This window comes from Athene noctua, chromosome 1 (assembly GCF_965140245.1).
Source record: "Athene noctua chromosome 1, bAthNoc1.hap1.1, whole genome shotgun sequence".
In the NCBI taxonomy this organism is placed as follows: domain Eukaryota; kingdom Metazoa; phylum Chordata; class Aves; order Strigiformes; family Strigidae; genus Athene; species Athene noctua.
The window spans coordinates 222,132,160-222,150,405 of NC_134037.1; the positions used below are offsets into that span (position 1 = coordinate 222,132,160).

The 18,246-nt window shown below is 34.3% G+C and overlaps 1 protein-coding gene across 2 annotated transcripts in view; it reads left to right on the forward strand.

The window, feature by feature from the left end:
- The window catches only part of KLHL1 (kelch like family member 1), a 257,373-nt gene that overhangs the window by 91,827 nt on the left and 147,300 nt on the right, over positions 1–18,246 (forward strand). For both annotated transcript variants that reach the window (XM_074931125.1, XM_074931133.1), the window contains one exon: positions 10,997–11,193. In XM_074931125.1, the coding sequence (XP_074787226.1) occupies positions 10,997–11,193 (197 nt within the window). The remainder of the gene's footprint in view (positions 1–10,996; positions 11,194–18,246) is intronic.

Consider the following 18,246-nt stretch of genomic DNA (forward strand, 5'->3'; position numbering starts at 1 on the left):
CTTTTGCATGTCTGTTAAATATTTCATGTGAGCCAGCTGAGGAAATCTGAAGCCAACACTTACATGCAATGGCTATGCAGAAAGTATGTTTCATTTTTCAAGCAGCAAGATGACTGAGCAGTAAATCTAGGATTTGTACCCTGGAATACATGGATATATATTCTTTGATCTTTTTAAAGTTCAAGACAAGCAGTAATACAGAAGAGTATTTCTTTACCTCATTTTCTTAGGTAATGCTTTTTGCTTGATCTTAAAACTTGAGTTTTCATTATTTGCAATTATGCTTAAATGTTTTAGATAGAACTAGACCTAGAGATTGAGTTTCTGCTATTTTATTACAACAGAGCTGTGAAGTTACTATAGATATCTTCATACTGCATCGGGCTATCTAATTAGTATGCATTCCCAACAGTGATCAGAAGAATAGTCTGGTGCTTTCATACCATTAATGAAACTGAAAAAGCAAAAATCAGTGAACTACTAAAAAACAAAAATTCCTTGATTTATTTATGCACATCTGACAAAAAAAAAGAGTGTGGATCATACGCAGAAGAGTTTCAAACCCTACTGTATTGGTTTTAATTAGATTTTATTTGGGAGATTCTTTAATTAAAGTACTGTCAAGTGTCTTCTCTGTCAGTGTTATGTCTAATAACACAAGGCAAACAGCAAGGAATGAAACTTCCTTCAAGCACAAGAACCCTTAGGTTCCTTCAGAACAGAATCTTTATTAATGAAATATCCTGGGGAGGTTTGTATTTTGGTTGTGGTGTTTTTTGTTAGTGGGTGTTTTTTTGTTTGTTTGTGTTTTTGGGTTTTGTTTTTTTTTTTGTTTTGTTTTGTTTTGTTTTGTTTTCCATTGCTGAAACTCAGTTGTCTATGTGAAAAAAAACGTGAGAATGATTCTCAGCATAGTTTTGGCCTCTGCCAATTTATAGTGTTCATACAGTCCAGGGGTTATTGCAGCCACAGGGTCATTCTTCAACATGCAGTTTGAATGTGACTACCATGGTTTGGAAGATGACAGTTTAGTGTATAACTGAGGCCACTGCATTCCACTTAGACTCAGTGCTAGAGGGAAGTCCCACACAATCTAAATTTAATAGCTAAAATGTAAAGCTGTATATATATTATTAAAGGTATCTGCTCAGTTAAACAATCCCTGGCTCTTAGGTGATGGTAGCCTGTTTACAGCATTTCAGGCTACTCCCTTCTAGGAGATACTGATCACATTGGGAACCCCTGATACTGTGCATATCAGGAAGTTCTTTGCCTCTACCCCTGTGATGTATTGAGTAAGATCGAGTTGTTTGTTCTGTGGTATCATGTTAGCGACCCCTGTGAACATGGACCATCTGTCTAGCACTTTTTGCGGGAGACTTACCTGCTTCTGTCTCACTACATTTGCTCTGCCATGTACTTGATGGTTGACTTTGCACTTTCACAGAATAAGCCCTTGTGATTTTCTATTCACTTTAGAGGGGAGATCAGTTGTTTCAGTAACTCTGGGATGAGTGATAAAAGGGCAAGTTAAGGTAATTGAATTGACCTGGAAGACTTCGTTAACCATTGTGTAATGGGGAGTGCAAAATAACAGTCATAAGTCATACTGGATGGTGGTAGACCTTGAATAAACTTAACATCTGTATATGGAAGATCCACTGTGAGGTTCACTTCTGGGATCAGATACTGTCTAAACACATTTTCAGGAGTCAATAAAGAAAGAGTTGAAGTATCCACAGAAGCCTTGTTTATCAGGATTGCTCCAGTTTAGGAAGTGGGAAGGTGGTGGTGATCTCATGATCTGCAAAGCCATCATTCGGGTTATCTGTTCACAGATATTCTGCATTGACTACACCTCCAAGATCATATGTACCTTTGTTCCAGTTAAATTTCTTACTAATGCTGGAGTAATTCACAAGATTCACATTTTCATATAGTGTTCCTCATTAAGTAATGCATCCGCAAAGCCTTAGTGCAACACTAAGGATTATTCCTGGACTGAATTATCAACTATACTGTCCATGTGTACAGTGCAAGAATCATCCAGAGTTTCTCACTGTAACTGTAGGACTAGACTGTCATTCTCCTTTATCTGTGGATGTCAGCCTGCTTCGAGTCAAATACCTTTCTACACCAGATGTCTTTCTGATCCTAAAACAAACTCTGGCCTTTCACATAACTCAGGTCTTGTGGGAAAAATCTTCATAGACCCATTTAGGTTAATTAGCTGCAGAGACTGACTGCCTCTTTTTTTTTTTTTTTTTTTTTTTGAGCAGTTCCTGCTCTGAGGATCTTGTGTCCAGTTGGAACAGATGTTTTCCATTCCTCTCACTGAAACACTAATTCCTTGCTCATTTCTGGAGTTATAATACAATAAAATGAACTGTTACCGTTCCTCCTTTTACCCAGGATACTCCATTAAGGGACAGAATTTGCAACTATGTATTAGGAACCATCTGTTTTCTCATTCTTTTTGTGCAGTATATAAGAATTGCTTCGAAATGAGCTCTGAACTGGGTATCTATAAGTTTAGAGTATTAAGAATGATCAAGACTGTTATCAGGAAATACCTAGTGACTGTTTTCTTGTACTGTGGTGCAGCCTGCTACTCCTGAGATGTCAGTAAGAATAAATACAGGCAGACGTAGGGAATCAGTGAGTGTGGAGGGGGTGAACAGTTAACTGAGTGCACTGCAAGGTGCATTTTTAAAGCTTCTGGGTTCTAAGTTCTCCATCTCTGAAGAGATGTTCGGATTCAAGAGGACTTTCTATGAGAGAATGGCCATGTGAGCAATCCTGCGTGAGAACAAGACTGATAAGAGCCTCAGCCGAGCAAGAATGTGATAAGGACGTAACCCTGAATGAGGGGGGAGAAACGATGAGACAAACAACCCCCGGAAGGGGTTGGGACGGAAGAGGAAGTTCCACAAGGCAGGAAGCCTGGCAAGGCTGATGTGGCACCTTTTATCCAACCATAAGAAGGTTTAAAGCGCGGGCTAAGTTAACTGTCCAATCTTGAGGACTTGTACCGCATGTTACTCACGTGTGCGGGAGAACATTATAAAAGGGCTTTCTTAGTTGTAATAAAGGGGCATTGCTTGATCGCATTGGTTGTGTGCGTGCTCGGCTCTCCCGCAAAGAGAGAATAAAACAAGCACTGAACATTAATACAGGACATGTCTGAAAATTGAGAGGGTTCCTTTGAGTGGAGTGCCATCCCTCTGTGTAGTCATCTGGTGCATGCCATGCTGCTGCCTAAACAACACCAAGGAAATGATAAGACAGGCTGCTGCAGCATGGGCTGCCTCTTTAATGTGCTTCTTTCCAGAGTTCCTGCAGTAGAGAAGTTATACCCATATCCACTCCACTGAGCTCAGCTGCCTAGGTTTGTATCCACAGTTCCAAAACAAAGCAAGAAAAATCAGGAAAATCACAATGGAAGTCTATGAAAGAGGTCTTTGCATTTCATGCATTTCTCTGCTCCTGTGCCTGCATTGTAAAACGCACCTTCATCCAGCTTTCTGTTCTGTGCCCATCCCACAGTGACTGTGCTGAAATGTACTCACCAAACAGGATGCAACTGTAGTATTCACTTCTCCCAGCAGTGCAATCCAGGATAGAGGAAAACAGATTTCATTAGGCTGTAAGGTGGACCCATAAACAAAAATCTTTTGTTAGCGATTGATGCATCCATCTCTGTAACTTTTTGATCTTCGAGAGTGGATTTGAACTCTGTGCTACCACAGCACAAGCTGCCAAATCATTGCCTGAGAAGCTGAGAAGCTTATTCTGGCAGAAGTGAATGTTCCTGCTTCTGAGCTAGAGCTCGCTTCAGATGTGGAGAATAAAATGCTGCTCCTTCAAAACTGAAAGCTGAGCTCCTTTGTCCTTGAGACTTTTTGTTTGGTTGGTTTTTGGTTTTTTTTTTTGTCCTCCAGACATCAGGGCTTGATTTTGTTCAGTGTAATAGAAAGGCTGTATCTCACTGAGATATAGCTACTGAAAATGTGTATTGAGTGGTTTTGATTTAGCAAAACGACCTGTGTGAGGCAGGTCATTTGGGTTAGCTCTGGAAGCCTGGAGAGTGCATTGGAGGCCAAAGGTGGTAACTTCCCTTGATACCATTGGTAGGAAGTGACCACTGGAATAAAATCTCCCTGAAATGTACCTAGTGTTCAGTACAATTCTTTTGGGACAAGACTTCCCCTGCCCCCCTCCTCTGTATGAAGTTTGCTTTTGTGTAAAAAAGTAAGTTCCTGGAGTGGTTTTCAATGTGCGCAGCGTGATGAGCAGGACTTACAGTCTGGTAGCAAATCTAAGTACTGAAGTCTATTGACTAAAAAGACTTAAGAGAAACTAAGGCCTTATATCTGAAATGACCTTTTGGGAATAATTCTTGTCATCTCCCATCCAGTTTGTTGTATAAGTGCAAGATTTGTACTGTTGAAAGTTTAGTTAGTAAAACCTGTCATATTTGAGTATTTTTTGAGGTAACGTTTATTTTAGGATTTTTTTCTTTGTTTTAAATTGGAGTTTGTATTCCTCTCTATATAAAACTAAGCTTAAAATATCCAAATAGAATAACTGTATAATAGTTGAGTTATTGGTGATGTAATTATTAATATATCGATTGTCTACGCAAGTACAAACTAGTAATCTTTATCAAATAATCCAAACAATAAAATTAATATTTTAATAATTTTCTATAGCTAACGGAAAAAAACGTATCTTCAGGTGTGTTTCAGAGCACTAAAGTATCTTTCTTCACAGTTTTTAGAAAGGTTTTATTATACTCACAGCTAAAATTATTGTTTTTACGCCTGTTATTTGTATGTATATCTTACAAGTGACTAAATTCAAATATCTGAGAGCTAAGGCATATGAATGGCAGTTACTTCATAAGGAGAAGCAGTATCTTAATGTTGCTCTCTAAAAAGCTGATGATTATAAGTCAGCAAACGAATTTTCTTTAAAAACATGACATTTCAGTTATTCAACAGAGGTGTTTTGAGTTTTTTTCAGACCAGGAGATGAAAAGGTACCACATCATGGTGCATTTTGGCTAATATGCTTTTCTGATATTTAACCAGACATTTGCAAGAAGGTTCCTGCTCAGGGGAGATTTTAATTTGTAATAGGGTTTCTTTATCACTCTGCAATGTTGTAATTTGCCATGCTACTGAAATACAGTGGACTTTGGCAGTAGTCACAAATGACCATGTGATTAGGCCAGTTTAGTCTGGTCACTCAAACAAAGGTGTAGCATGATTAGGGTGTAAATAATCATACAGTTTTTTAAAAGACAGAGGCTATTTAATTTATAAGAATTCTTGTATTATGGTGATGGAGGTGTTTTCATTTTTTACAAACTACATATATATATGGCTGTGGAATAATTTATGAAATTATTTAATATATATAGTAATACTTAACTCTAAATTTCATATAGAAATTGTTATTTGAAATGTTAAAATTCCCATAATTTTAAAGTAATTTTTGGTAATAAAGAGTTCAAAAACTAGCACCATAACTATGTAATCAAGAATATAATCATAGTCAAAAGTTATATATCTGAATAAAGTGAATGCTTTCCTGATTTTAACTTTGTTTTTTAGAGATTATTTCATAGAAATTTAAATTAAAATTACTTTTAAAAAATAATTTTAAGTTCCCGTTTATGAAGAAGCTAAAATAAATTGTCCATTTCAAGTATTAAATTTTATCCACAGGGATTAAAAAAGAGATGTTGTATGAACAGAAAATCAGTCTGTTCCAATCAGATGACTCAGTTAAGTTTAGAGTTGAGGGGGAATGAAGTTGTTCAGAGCAGGAAAAATTTTCTGTTAGGAAAAAAAAAATTCCAGCGGGGGAAAAAAAAATTTCTAGTTAAGTCATATCATTTAATTTGTCTTTTATTTATGGTGGCTGATAACAAAATGGCTGCCAAAAAAATCGAGTGATTCATCAGCACTCTCAAGTAAACACAACTTTGGGTCAAACATACTTTTGGGGTTAATTTGTATTTGGCTTATGTTTTGACTGCTCCTATGTAAGATGAATAGTCTGATAATAGGGATTGGGCAGTTCTTTTTTTCCCCAATTTAAACTGCACTGTTTGTGCAGGAGACTACTACCTTTTGGGGTAGTATTTATTTGTTTATTTGAAAAATAATTAAAAAAAAAAGAAAGAGCAGTCTTTCTGAATTTTCACTGGTGCCATAAGGAAATAAACAAAATCAGCCACAGAATGCCTGTTTTCCTCACTTTCAACTGATGGCCATGGTCTGCAGCAAATAATTAATGGAGAATAAGGAAGAGTTTGATCAGGAGAAACCAAAGTGAATATACTCTGACATGTTTTCTTTTCTGAAAACAACTTCACCTTTATGAAAAGTGTGCGAGATTATACAATGTAGAATTTGTCTTTTAATACGTAGGTCAAAATCAAAACCTTAACATTCACTTCAAAAATCAGTTGGACATTAAAAGATGTTCTGCTGCAGGGAATATACTTGTTATTGTGTTCTTCATTGACTGGTATCCATGGATGAATGGATAGATGTAAGAGGTGATTACTACAAATTACCTCATAACCAGGAGTTGACAGTAACAGAGAGAACTGGACCCAAAGAATATTTAAAGGGTATAAACCATTTCCAGGTACTTCATCACGTGATACCTGATGATTCCAGTGCTGTTTGTTTCAGAGCAGATGAACTGAATTCATACCAGCAAATATAAATAACAAGTGTGTCAGTAAGTCAAATGAAGGTACTCTTCTATAGCTAAAAGCAAGAAATAGCCGCTCTTAGGGAGTGATTAATCTAGTTCTAAAGTAGATGAATAAAAAAGGGCAGATGAAAACTGCTCTAACACCTCATATTTCTCTCCACTGACTGTAAAAGGAGATCTCAGATGATTAGCTCACGGGGCTACCTAGCAGATTCCTAAGATTTGGTAAAATTAATGATAAGCAAATGCCAAAAAGTCTATTATACGAATAATGAAGCATAGCACCTCTTTTATAAGCTTTTTCTAGTCTTCACTGGAACTTGACGATGTTTCAAAAAACCACTATCTTCTTGTAATCATAACTGTAAGCAATTTGTATACTGTACAAAATCTGAATAAATATTATCTTGATACCATTTACTGCCTTTATTTTTAAAAATGGAGACCTAATAGAGAAGCTGCATTCCTATGACCAGTTAGCCTATTGAAATAATTCTATTCAGAAACACTTCAAAACTGCAACACAATTGATCAAGACACATGAATTAGAAATGTTAAAAAGTTAAATACCTAAGTAAAAGGAATTAGTTCTAGCCTTTGTTTGTAATTCCTTGACACTTCCCATGACATCACTGGTGTACCCTTACTCACAGCTGTCTTCAGAATGTTGAAGAGTTTTACTATGAATGGACAAATATATAATTAGAAGAGAGAAAAAAAATTAGTGCACACATGAGGTAAAATGATATTTCATGTATTACAGACCTCAGTTAAAATTTGTTGTTTATGTACAGAGCAAGTGAGCAGTACCTACTAAGTGTTCCCACCATATTTGTATTGATACCTACTAGGCAATAGCTGTGGGAGACTGATTCCCGTGACACACACTGACCTTATTAACGTGCAAAGGTGGTCAAAGATGCAGTGATTCTTCATACACAAAATTAATTGAAAGAGTGTAGCGTAAGGAGTAGAAGAAAGAATAAAAATAAAATATAAAATTAAACAAAATCCTAAACTAGTCTCTTAACTTAAAAAAAAAGATTTAGCAAAAAAAATAAAGCTATCAGGGATTTTTTTTTTATATTATCTCTGCTTCAGATTTGGTAATGAGGTAATAAAATTTATATACTCATTACAAGGATGCATCCTAAAGACAGGCTTTTTAATTTCTGCATAAGCAATGCACGTAAAATTTGTCACAAATGGAACTATAATTTAGGATAACTATTAGAATTCATTAAAGATCTTTTGATTGTTTTTTTCATATATTTTTTCATCCTAATTAATGTAATACAAAATGAAATTTTAAGCTTTGGTTAATTTGTTTTGCTCAGACTGAAGTACTTATTGCATAAAGTACTTGCATATGCAAACTCCTTATTGCATAAAAATGTAAGGAGGAAGTGAATTGAAGGAGTAATATTAAAGTCCCCTTGAATATACTGTTTAGCGTTTTTAAATAGATGCTTGGATCTGCTAGTTGTCAATATGAAACTGTCATATACAGTTTTTACATATAACAGAGTTGACATTGTATAGACTGAGCCTCTTAAGAGCTTTTTTTTTCAAACTCTGACCATGCTAAACACTTGATATCCCAGAGGAATTTGCATAAAAATGTCGTTGCGTCCTTCTGGGAAAATGAATACAGCCCTTGTGATCAGATTTATGAAGGTGTCCTAATGTTTAAAAATGAAGATAAGTAAGATGTGAAAAGCATTTAGATAGATTAGATAAATACTTACCTATCATTGAAGTTAATGCTTTGTTTAAACAGGATCCTGGAGAGCCCTGTCTTACTTCTTATCATGTTTGTGCAGGAAAAAAAAAAAAAAAAAAAAAAGGCAAGAGAGTACTGAAAGAAATAAGTACAGTAAACTCCTCTTTAACTCAAGCTGAGTGTAATTTTTTAGCTCTTATCCTACATATATTGAGTAGTAAATTGTTGATTCTGAATTTAGTTAAAAATAAGTCAAGCTATAATATATTCATATCCCCAGATACCCCAGAAGCCATTGTATGTTTAGTCCCTTGATTAATACATAAAGCAAATACTCATTCACACTCTTCCATAAAAAATATGAAGGATCTCCTTCAAAATGGTCATGTGGTTACATAAACAAATATGTAATTTTTAAAACAGATAATTTTAATGTATTTTAGTCCTACTAGTTCCAAACTAGTACCCTACTAGTACTAGGTTTCCTTAAAGTTAACAGAAAATATTTTCAATCTGAAAATAAATAGATTGATGTGGCTTCAACTGTTTCCTTTGTGTTCTTCTCCTAAGGGTATATTTAGTGATACAAAGCCAAACTGTGACAGTGTTACCTTTTTTCATAAAGGCTGCTAATTCTTTCAGTCCTTAGGTCATTCTGAAAAGGTTATCTGGATCAGCTTTGTAGGGCCAGAGACTTCTTTGAGCTCGTTGTTGAAAAACAAATAGCACATAAGAAAAGGAGATGTAAAACTCGTTTTCTAATTTTGTTCCCATCAGCACATTTCTCAGTTCATCTACTTTTCAGATCTCCTTTGCACATTTTCATTTTTCTTCCTGATCAATTTTAACCTGAAAACAACTATCTTTTGATAGTGTCCACATGACACAGTGAAACTATATTCTAGATAATGAATAGTGTGTTGAGCCAGCCCCTACCTGCAAGTGTGCAGCAAATGCAGGAGTGACATTGATAAATATATGGGTCATCCAAGAATCAACTGCTGAGTGTGCTTTCTGACCACATTGCATAAACACGTGCGGGACAGAAATGATGACAAAAAGTCAGATAAAATAGAGACTCATGTGGCATTAATAGAAGCATAAAAATAAGCAGAGAAGTTCTACTGTGTACTTGATCTGATGCTCTAACCTTTGCAAAAGGATATATTATAGCTAAATCTAGTAAAGTACAACTTCCAAATTTCTATCTTATATTAAAAGCTCCAGATATAGTGAAAGTAAAGGAGAAGGAGAAAAGGCCAGATCGCCAGTGTTATGGTTATTGTATTTTGGGTTTGGTATTGCAATATAAAGCAGCTTTTCTTTTCAGTGGCATTCTGTTTTGAAGCTGAGGATTTTAGAACTCCCCAGTGCCACGTGATAGAACTATTAAGATTCGTAGATTTCTCTTTATGTGACAACAAATACAAAATTTGTCTTGGGAAAAGAGTGAGTTTATCTAACTGTTGAACTATACTACTTTGAACAGAAAGATCAATATACATCTAATCCTCTTATAGTTTGAAATTATTTTTCTAAGTACAGCAAAATAAAATCTGAAGTGTTAGTTTCTTACAATTTATATTATTTCAATATTAATTTCCTATTCTTTTCTTTCACTTCTCGAGACATACTTGTGATCTCTAATTTATAGTTTCTTAAGTTATTAATGTAAGAGATTTATAACAGATACTAATGTAAATAAAAAAATTGAAAATTATGGTGAAGGGGGAGCATGATGACGAGAATGACACTTATTCCTCACTAAAAGAAATTATTTAAGTTTATTTTATTCTGTTTTACCTTTTATTTATTAAAACTGCATCAGTTTGCAAGGTAAAGATAATGACTTGTGAAATTACAAAATTAAGTAAAATATAAGAATTAATGGAATATAAACACTATGTATCCATATATGTTCTTGTATCTAATATGAAGTCTTTTAGAATAATTAAATGTTATGGGAGGCCTGCCATATGTTACTCAGATAAAACTGATCTCCGAATCACTTTACAAATAAGCATTACAAGGTTGGAAGATTGTAAGCTCTATTTTGAAGATATTTTTATAGCTTTATTCATGCTATGTTGTGCAATGTTATTTCATTGTTTTCAGGGAGGTAAATGGCTGTGAGTTTTGCTCTGTACTTCTGAAGATAATGCAATTTTTATCATCAATTTTAGTTAAAAAAATAAATTAAAAAAAAATCACAGCCTGGTTGATATCCAGATAGATAATCAGATTTTAGTGTCATTATAGCACGAAAACCAGTATTCCTAAGTCTTCTCTTCCTTTCCACACCTTAAAGTCTCTTTCTATCCCTATTATATAGTTGAATTAATGGTAGCTTTAAAAGGAAGGTTTCTAATACTGTAACATTCAGATCACTGACGAGTCCAGTCAGAGAGGCTAATTCTCCTCTTTACTTTTTCTATATAGTTTTTTATATAGAGCTCGTATTATTTATAAAAGATCTTTTGATACTGCTTGTAAATACCAAGTAAATAAGTTTACATGTGTTATCAAAACTTTTTTTAGGCTGCCTGGAATTGAAAGAAGATACCATTGAAAATCTTCTAGCAGCTGCCTGCCTCCTCCAGCTGCCACAAGTAGTAGAGGTTTGCTGCCATTTTCTAATGAAGCTTTTGCACCCATCCAACTGTTTGGGAATACGAGCATTTGCTGATGCACAAGGATGCACAGAGCTTATGAAGGTGGCTCACAACTACACCATGGTAAGGCAGTTCTAGAATATCTGAATATATGATCTTGTGAATCCATTATATGTTCTGTAAGTAAAAATATCTTCTTAGTTTTTTGGCTTGAAAGAGTTCTGTACTTATATGGAACTTTATTTCATAAGTGCCACCTTTCAAACTATAGGAATGGTGATTCCTCTCAACTTCAGTGAAGTTGCAATAATTGGCCTGCTATGATGAATGCACTGTCTGCTGGATCAGAACATTATATACCTTAATTAGATGCGTGTTCACATACAGGTGATAACATTAAAAGGTATCTGTAAGTCCTTAGAGTACTATTTAATCACTGTTCCTTTTTGTTTAGATTTAGGGAAGCTTTGTAATTACCATTGTGCTACATGGGAACAATATCAAGGGAAGTTTTGGGGTTTTTTCAGGCCAAGAATTATCTCTCCTTTTATTCATCTGTGAAGTAGATTAAGACAGAAGGTTGAAGACATAAAGAATTTTATTTGTCAATATTTTAAATTTTTCCAGTTACATCTGACAGAACAGGTATGGCATTAATACAAAAATGAGAATCAATGAAGCAAAAATATGCTACTTAATCAGAAACTAAATCATGTTGGTAGCCATATGATTCTTGATAGTCTGAGAAAATTAAAAACATCTGGCTCATGAAATTAAACTTACATAAAGAGTAGCTTACATATAATTTCTGAGAAATAATGGTCCCGTAAGGTCTGTACTGAAATTATTATTGAAGTAATAGAGAGGTTGACAATGAATGTGCTTTGCTTATCCGACTGTATGTCCTTATTTTATTTATTATTTTCTGTAACTTATACCATGTTTTAATTCATGGGTTTAACTGTGTTTTTCTTACCAATACAGCTCAGGTAGTGATACCCATTTTAACTAGTTCTGTGGCTGCTTTTAATTTTGTCTGTGTTTAGAATGTAAAATGTAGTTTTCCAGGTCCAAGCTAGTCAGGTTAACCTTCATTCTCAGTGGAGAGAAATAAGCTGTCAGAGCAGAATTCATCTCATCTACCTTAGAATGAGATTGCATTAGCATTGAACAGGTATGGCTTGAAAAATTTCAACATTTTTATCAATATATTTTTTAGATTTATATATTACTTTGATATTTTCACCTTTTTTTTTTGACAAGCAATATAATGAAAATGAAAATTTAAAACCCTACTAGAGAAAAACCTGGATTTAAAAAAATTCTTGTGATGCTTTAAAACAATTTATTGAAATATTTTTTGGGTAAATTAAATTATTATAGTACATTTGAAGACTTGTGACTGATACATATCTGACGTATCACAAAGTGCAAATTGTGTCCATTTCTAAGTTATTTGGTGTTTTATATTATCTATTATTGTTTTTAATGCTCAAGTCTAAAATCTGGATTATGCATAATGGGAAAATCACCAACAAAAGATGGTAGATCAAAAAGGAAGTCAGTTGTAATTAATAAGCAAGCTCTGATGTAACTACAATTACATTTGCAAGCATGCAGAATAGACACACTTTTTCTTCACTAGAAAGACAAATAATCACTTCTATTCAGTTATGCAACTACAATATTTTTTCTGTACAGGATTAAACTTCTGATCTAGTGAAAACATAATCCTAAAAGTTAAACTTCACAGTACACGATATTTTCATAGCCATTGTGTTACTGCATTTAGGTGTGAGACAGCTCACATCTATTAGATTTATTTTGCGTTGCCTGTCTTGACCACAACACCCTCGATCAGCGGGAATCTACATAAGAGAAAAGTGATTCTTCTACATGCATGCATAACCGGGAAAAACTGCTACAGTGCAGGGAAGATACCCTGGAGAGTGTGATAGAGGAACCAAACAGAGGCCTTGTAATGTGAGGAAAGGATAGGAAAGTGATGAGCACAGCAAATAGCAAATGTGAAATCTCCAAGGTGACAGAAAGAGTTATTTTTTCCTTCAGACTGGAGGGAAATAGTATGGACTGTGATCAGAGCAAACGTAAAGTAGGGCAAAGGAGATTTTGTTAACAAACTCCTGTCTTATGCAGAGGATTTGAGGGGAAGCCCTCTTTAAAGAAAGGATGGGGAAATCCTTGTTTTTAAAAAGTTCTCATGTTTTCAAGAGAACTTCCAGGCCCTTTCTTTAAAGCTTTTCAGTGTGCTTTCTTTAAGAGTTACAAGTGATGTATCTCAAATACTGGCTCTGTGAATCCTCTTCCAAGGTGTCATTGCAAAAGCTTGTTTGCTGTGAATAGGAAATAATAGTACTCACTTAACTGTGGCACATTGTGTGGTCAATTGCTTGTAAAAAAATACCATTCTTTGAAAGTTATAGAAAATAAATAGCTTAAGAATTTTCTGATATAAAGGCAGAATAACAGATTAGTGTTTGAAGCTTTCAAAGTTTGGACTTTTCTGCTTTCTAAAGAAAAATATTTTTTCTCCATTAAAATGTGAAATGTAAAACAGATTAAATGAATTTTCAGTAGCTTATTGTCTTAAATATTTACTTAAAGTATTTCTCATAAAAATAGTGGAACTGTTAGAAAATTAACCTCTCTGATATGTGAAAAGCACTTATTGGGAGAAAACTTAGGGCACGGGAAGTTTTGACAGCACTTGAGAGAACTCTAATGGCTTTTGAAGAGTGAAATAATACTATGATTTCTTTCTACACTTTTTCAAATTTTTAAAAATACTGAGTTTCTTCATGAATATTTAGCACTGTAGTGCCAGAGTATTTTAATTTCAGTTCAGTGAATACGGAATAGATAGCTGACTATCTGAATAGCCAGTTCTAGAATGCTAATCATTATAACAATTTTTCAGTAGATAACAAATAACACAGCTAAATAGAGTAGGTACGCATTTCCACAAAGTAAAGAAAAATTGAGTGTAATGACTTAAATTATATTTCATCTTGCTCTTTGCATCTGCAAAGGTATCTACCCTACATAAGCAGAAGAAATTCTTTTTGACCCCATTGTATGTCTCTTAAATATTGTAGCCAAGAATTGTCAAAACCAAGAATAATAATTTTTATTTTAAACATAATGCTATAGAGAAATACAACTAGGCCTGACCAGCAATATTAGTATGGTACTATAAATTTTTTTGAGATAAAAAAACTCACAGAAACAATAAATCTACACTGGTTATGAGAATGAAGAGCAAAACGAAGTTTTTCAGATAATCTTGCAAAATAGATCTATGGACAACACATATGCTCTAGAATGTGTAATAATTTTGAGGCACAAGTCAAGTTAAATCTCAGAATAATTTTGCTTTTTAGCTTAAAACATAGGTGAAATTAAATATTGATTCATAAAAAAGAAAATAAAATACTGATTCTTTGTAGCCCTTACTTGAGGTACTCTAAGTCCTAGAACCATAGGCTGACTGCACTGTACCTGGAAAAGATGTTACAGCTTTCCTCCACCAATTAGTTTTAATTAGAAAGTCATTCAAAGTTGTCGTCACAATAGCATTTTAATGAAATTCAATATATTTTCATGAAAATGGTTTGCTTCATTGATTCTCCATAAATGTTTTAATCTTAATTTTTCAAAAGCACTTTCCGTGACAGTGTCAGACTTCATATTTTACAAATTATAAATTACACTGTTGTTTGTTAAAAATAATTAATGAAATAATATATGTATCAAAAATATAAAATCAGCTTGCTTTGTGCTTTCACATAAGGTATTATGAGGTCAAGACATTTAAGCCTGGAAATTTATACTGAAGAAGAAATAGCTTGTAAAGAGCAGACCAATGAATTTAAGAATCCTGTTACTTCAGGAGATAAGTAATTTCTAACACATGTTTTCTGTTACATTAAATAACTTCAGTTTCCCTCAACCATGAAATCTCTGGAAGCCTAAATACAAATTTTTATTTGCATAGTTGACACAGGTATGTCCAGATTTAATTTAAATGTGATAAACTTTTTTCAAATTACAGAGTCATTGTTGACCATGAAGAAAACTTCTAATGGAAGTAAAAAACATTAACTGTAAAGTTATTTATCCCTTTCCATGAGCAGAGGTGTAACTTCTCTGGTATTTACTGAGATATTTAGTCTGCAGTGTCAAATATGAATTTGTTCTTTTGAAATGAAAAAACCTAAGCGAAGAAAAGAAAATACGTGCATAAAGGAGACAAGGCAGTAAGGAAATTAAGATAAAAGCAGTGAAGGAATGCCAGAGAATACTTGAAAAATCTTTAGAAAATACACTTTCCGAATAGCAAGTTCTGAGGTTGGTGGGGGAAGAGAGAAAGGTAGGCTTCATAAAAAGTTAGCAAACAATGAAAGTTAGAGATTTCTATGTTTTCATATCCTGTACTTTTTATAAAAGGTACTTGGATAGCAACATTTTAAAGTAAAGTATTTGAAGCAACAAGTTAAAAAATAAGAACAAAAATGCAGTTTCATTGGTTTCTCTTGTTTAGGCACATCAGATTTATTGTGGGTTGTTTTAGTTCTGAGCTATGAAATTGCTGTGCCAGTGGTTTATAGTGTGCTTTTGTTGTTGTTCTTCGTGTGTGGTTGGTTGTTGTTTGTTTTGGGTTTTTTTAAACAAATCTGCTAATTTAAATGGCAGCACAAATATTCATGTCTCTCGTTTAAAGAGTGCTCTACTTCTTAATTTCAATATGGGTTTTTACTAGCTTGTCAGTTTCTGTAAATTTTCAATCTGCAAAGCCATAGATTTGCTAACTTTAAATTTGTAATTTATTGTCAGTTATATAATAGCACAGTGAAATACATGTGCGATGTCTTTTTTAAAAAAAACGAAACCGGCAAAATGGAACATATCAATAAGCTAAAGCAAATGCATTCTTCTAACAAGCATTTTTAGTGACAGTTCTTTATTCTAGATATCAGAGGTTTCATATGTAGGGAAGCTAACCTCTAAAGTCAGCAATTTATCAACTGTCATACTTGTCAGAAATTAGAGTTGTAATGTATGGTCTTATCTCTCACTTTATAAAACAGAATAAAGTCTAGTTCGAAATTGTGATGGCAACCCTTGTGGGATGCAATTCTTTTTAGAATATATGACTTTTTAGAATATACTTTATTTTGAACCATTGTTTGTTTATTGCTGAAATTTTGTAACAGACCATTCTAATTTAATGAACTCTGTGGCCTTGATGTACCATTAACCCTTCTCATAGCAACTACTTTTTTACATTAGTAAATATTGAGAGAGGAAAAATAAGTCATATTTTTCCTTAAAAAGATAACTGCAGTTGGTTTTAAAGCATGGGGAATCCATGAACATTTATTCATACTTGGTAAGGTTTTGAGTAAAACTAGTTTGCTTTCTCTCTCCCAGTGAAGAGCATCTTAAAACTGCAGTTTGATTACTGAGATGAGAACTTGTTCCACATTTTTACTGTACCCTATTCCAAGATTAATTGCTAAACATAAACTTGGAAAATATACAGATTACTTTGAAGCACTGAGTAAAGGATGGCCATAAGTAAAATTTCCATGACCAGAAGCACATATATGAATAAAATGACTGGTGTGTCTGTAACCCAGTCAAAATGTTAGCAATATAAAGAACCCTAACATATGTTACAGTTCCAAGCCTGGGAGACGCAGAATGTTTGCAAGTGCTTTTGAATGAAGTGGTAGAAGGTGTTTAGTCTCTCACAGATGTAGTTATGTGCTTCTACTGCAAGGGTCATTAGTCCCAGCAAAGCAAAACATTACTGAAACTTAATTATAAACAAGTAACTAATCTCAGTGACATATACTGACTATACAGACTCTTTAACTTACTGAGACTTCTGATTATACTGCAGATGGAGCAACCATTTCATTTATGTGAAGTGTGTGCCTTATGCAAATTTTTTAATGATCTTTTATGGCTTCAGTGATCATGATATTTGTTATGTTTATTATCTAACCCAGAGAATTTCACAGTTAACACTTGGTGATGTGAAATAGGGAAGGAGTGATAACGTTAAACTTTTCCTATACAGTTCCATTTTACAACAGCTCATCCTAAAGCATATTGAAATATTGTAACAATACTCCATATTCAAAACAAGAAAAAGTTAACTGAGATATTGATAGATGGTGATGACAGCCATTAATGATTTGTCATTGTACATTCAGACATCAGTGGTTTATTTCATGGTTAATATGGCTTTAACTAAGGTCAAATAACAAGTGAGGCAAGCAAACTGTAGTACTGTAATTTAACAGTTCTTTAGCATATGCTTTTTAACATGATTTATAATTAGGGTCATCAGTTGGCTTTCTACTATTTAAAATAGCTGACCAGATACTGATCAATAGATGCTGACCAGATAAGAGCTTTGTTAACTTCATATCATACTTTGGTTTGACCACTTTGACCTCCTTATCACCACATTGGTGATGTGGAGAAATAGACAATGACATGGGTGGAAAGCTGACTGGACAGACAGGCTTAAACAGTTGTGATCTGTACTAAAAAGTCCAGCTGGTGACCAGTAAATAGTGATGATCCTCAGGGATCACTTCTGGGTCCAGTACTGTTTAACAAGTTTATTAATGGTCTAGATGATAGGATGTAGTTCTCTCTCAGCAAATTAGCAGGTGTTACCAAACTGACAGGGAGAGATGGTCAATATGTTTGAGGACAAGGCTGCTATTTAGAGGGCAGGCTGGAGAAATGGGCTAACAGGACCATCACAAAGTTCAGCTAAGGGAAATGCAGAGTCCCGCAATCTGGGGACAAATAACTCCATGCACCAGTACAGGCTAGGGAGCAACTGTCTAGGGAGCATCTCTGCAGAAAAGGACCTGGGGGTCCTGAAGGACACCAAGTTAATTGTAAGCCAGCAATCTACTCTGGCAGCAAGAAGGCCAACAGCATCCTGGAATGTATTAGTGAGAGTGAGCAAGTTGAAGACGGTAATCATTCCCTATTTGGCACCCATGAGACCACATATAAAGTGCAGTGTCTACTTTGGTGTTCCTCAGTACAAGAGAGACATGGATATACTGGAAGGAGTACAGTGGAGGTCACCAACCTGGTTGGATGCTGGAGCACACAGCACATGAG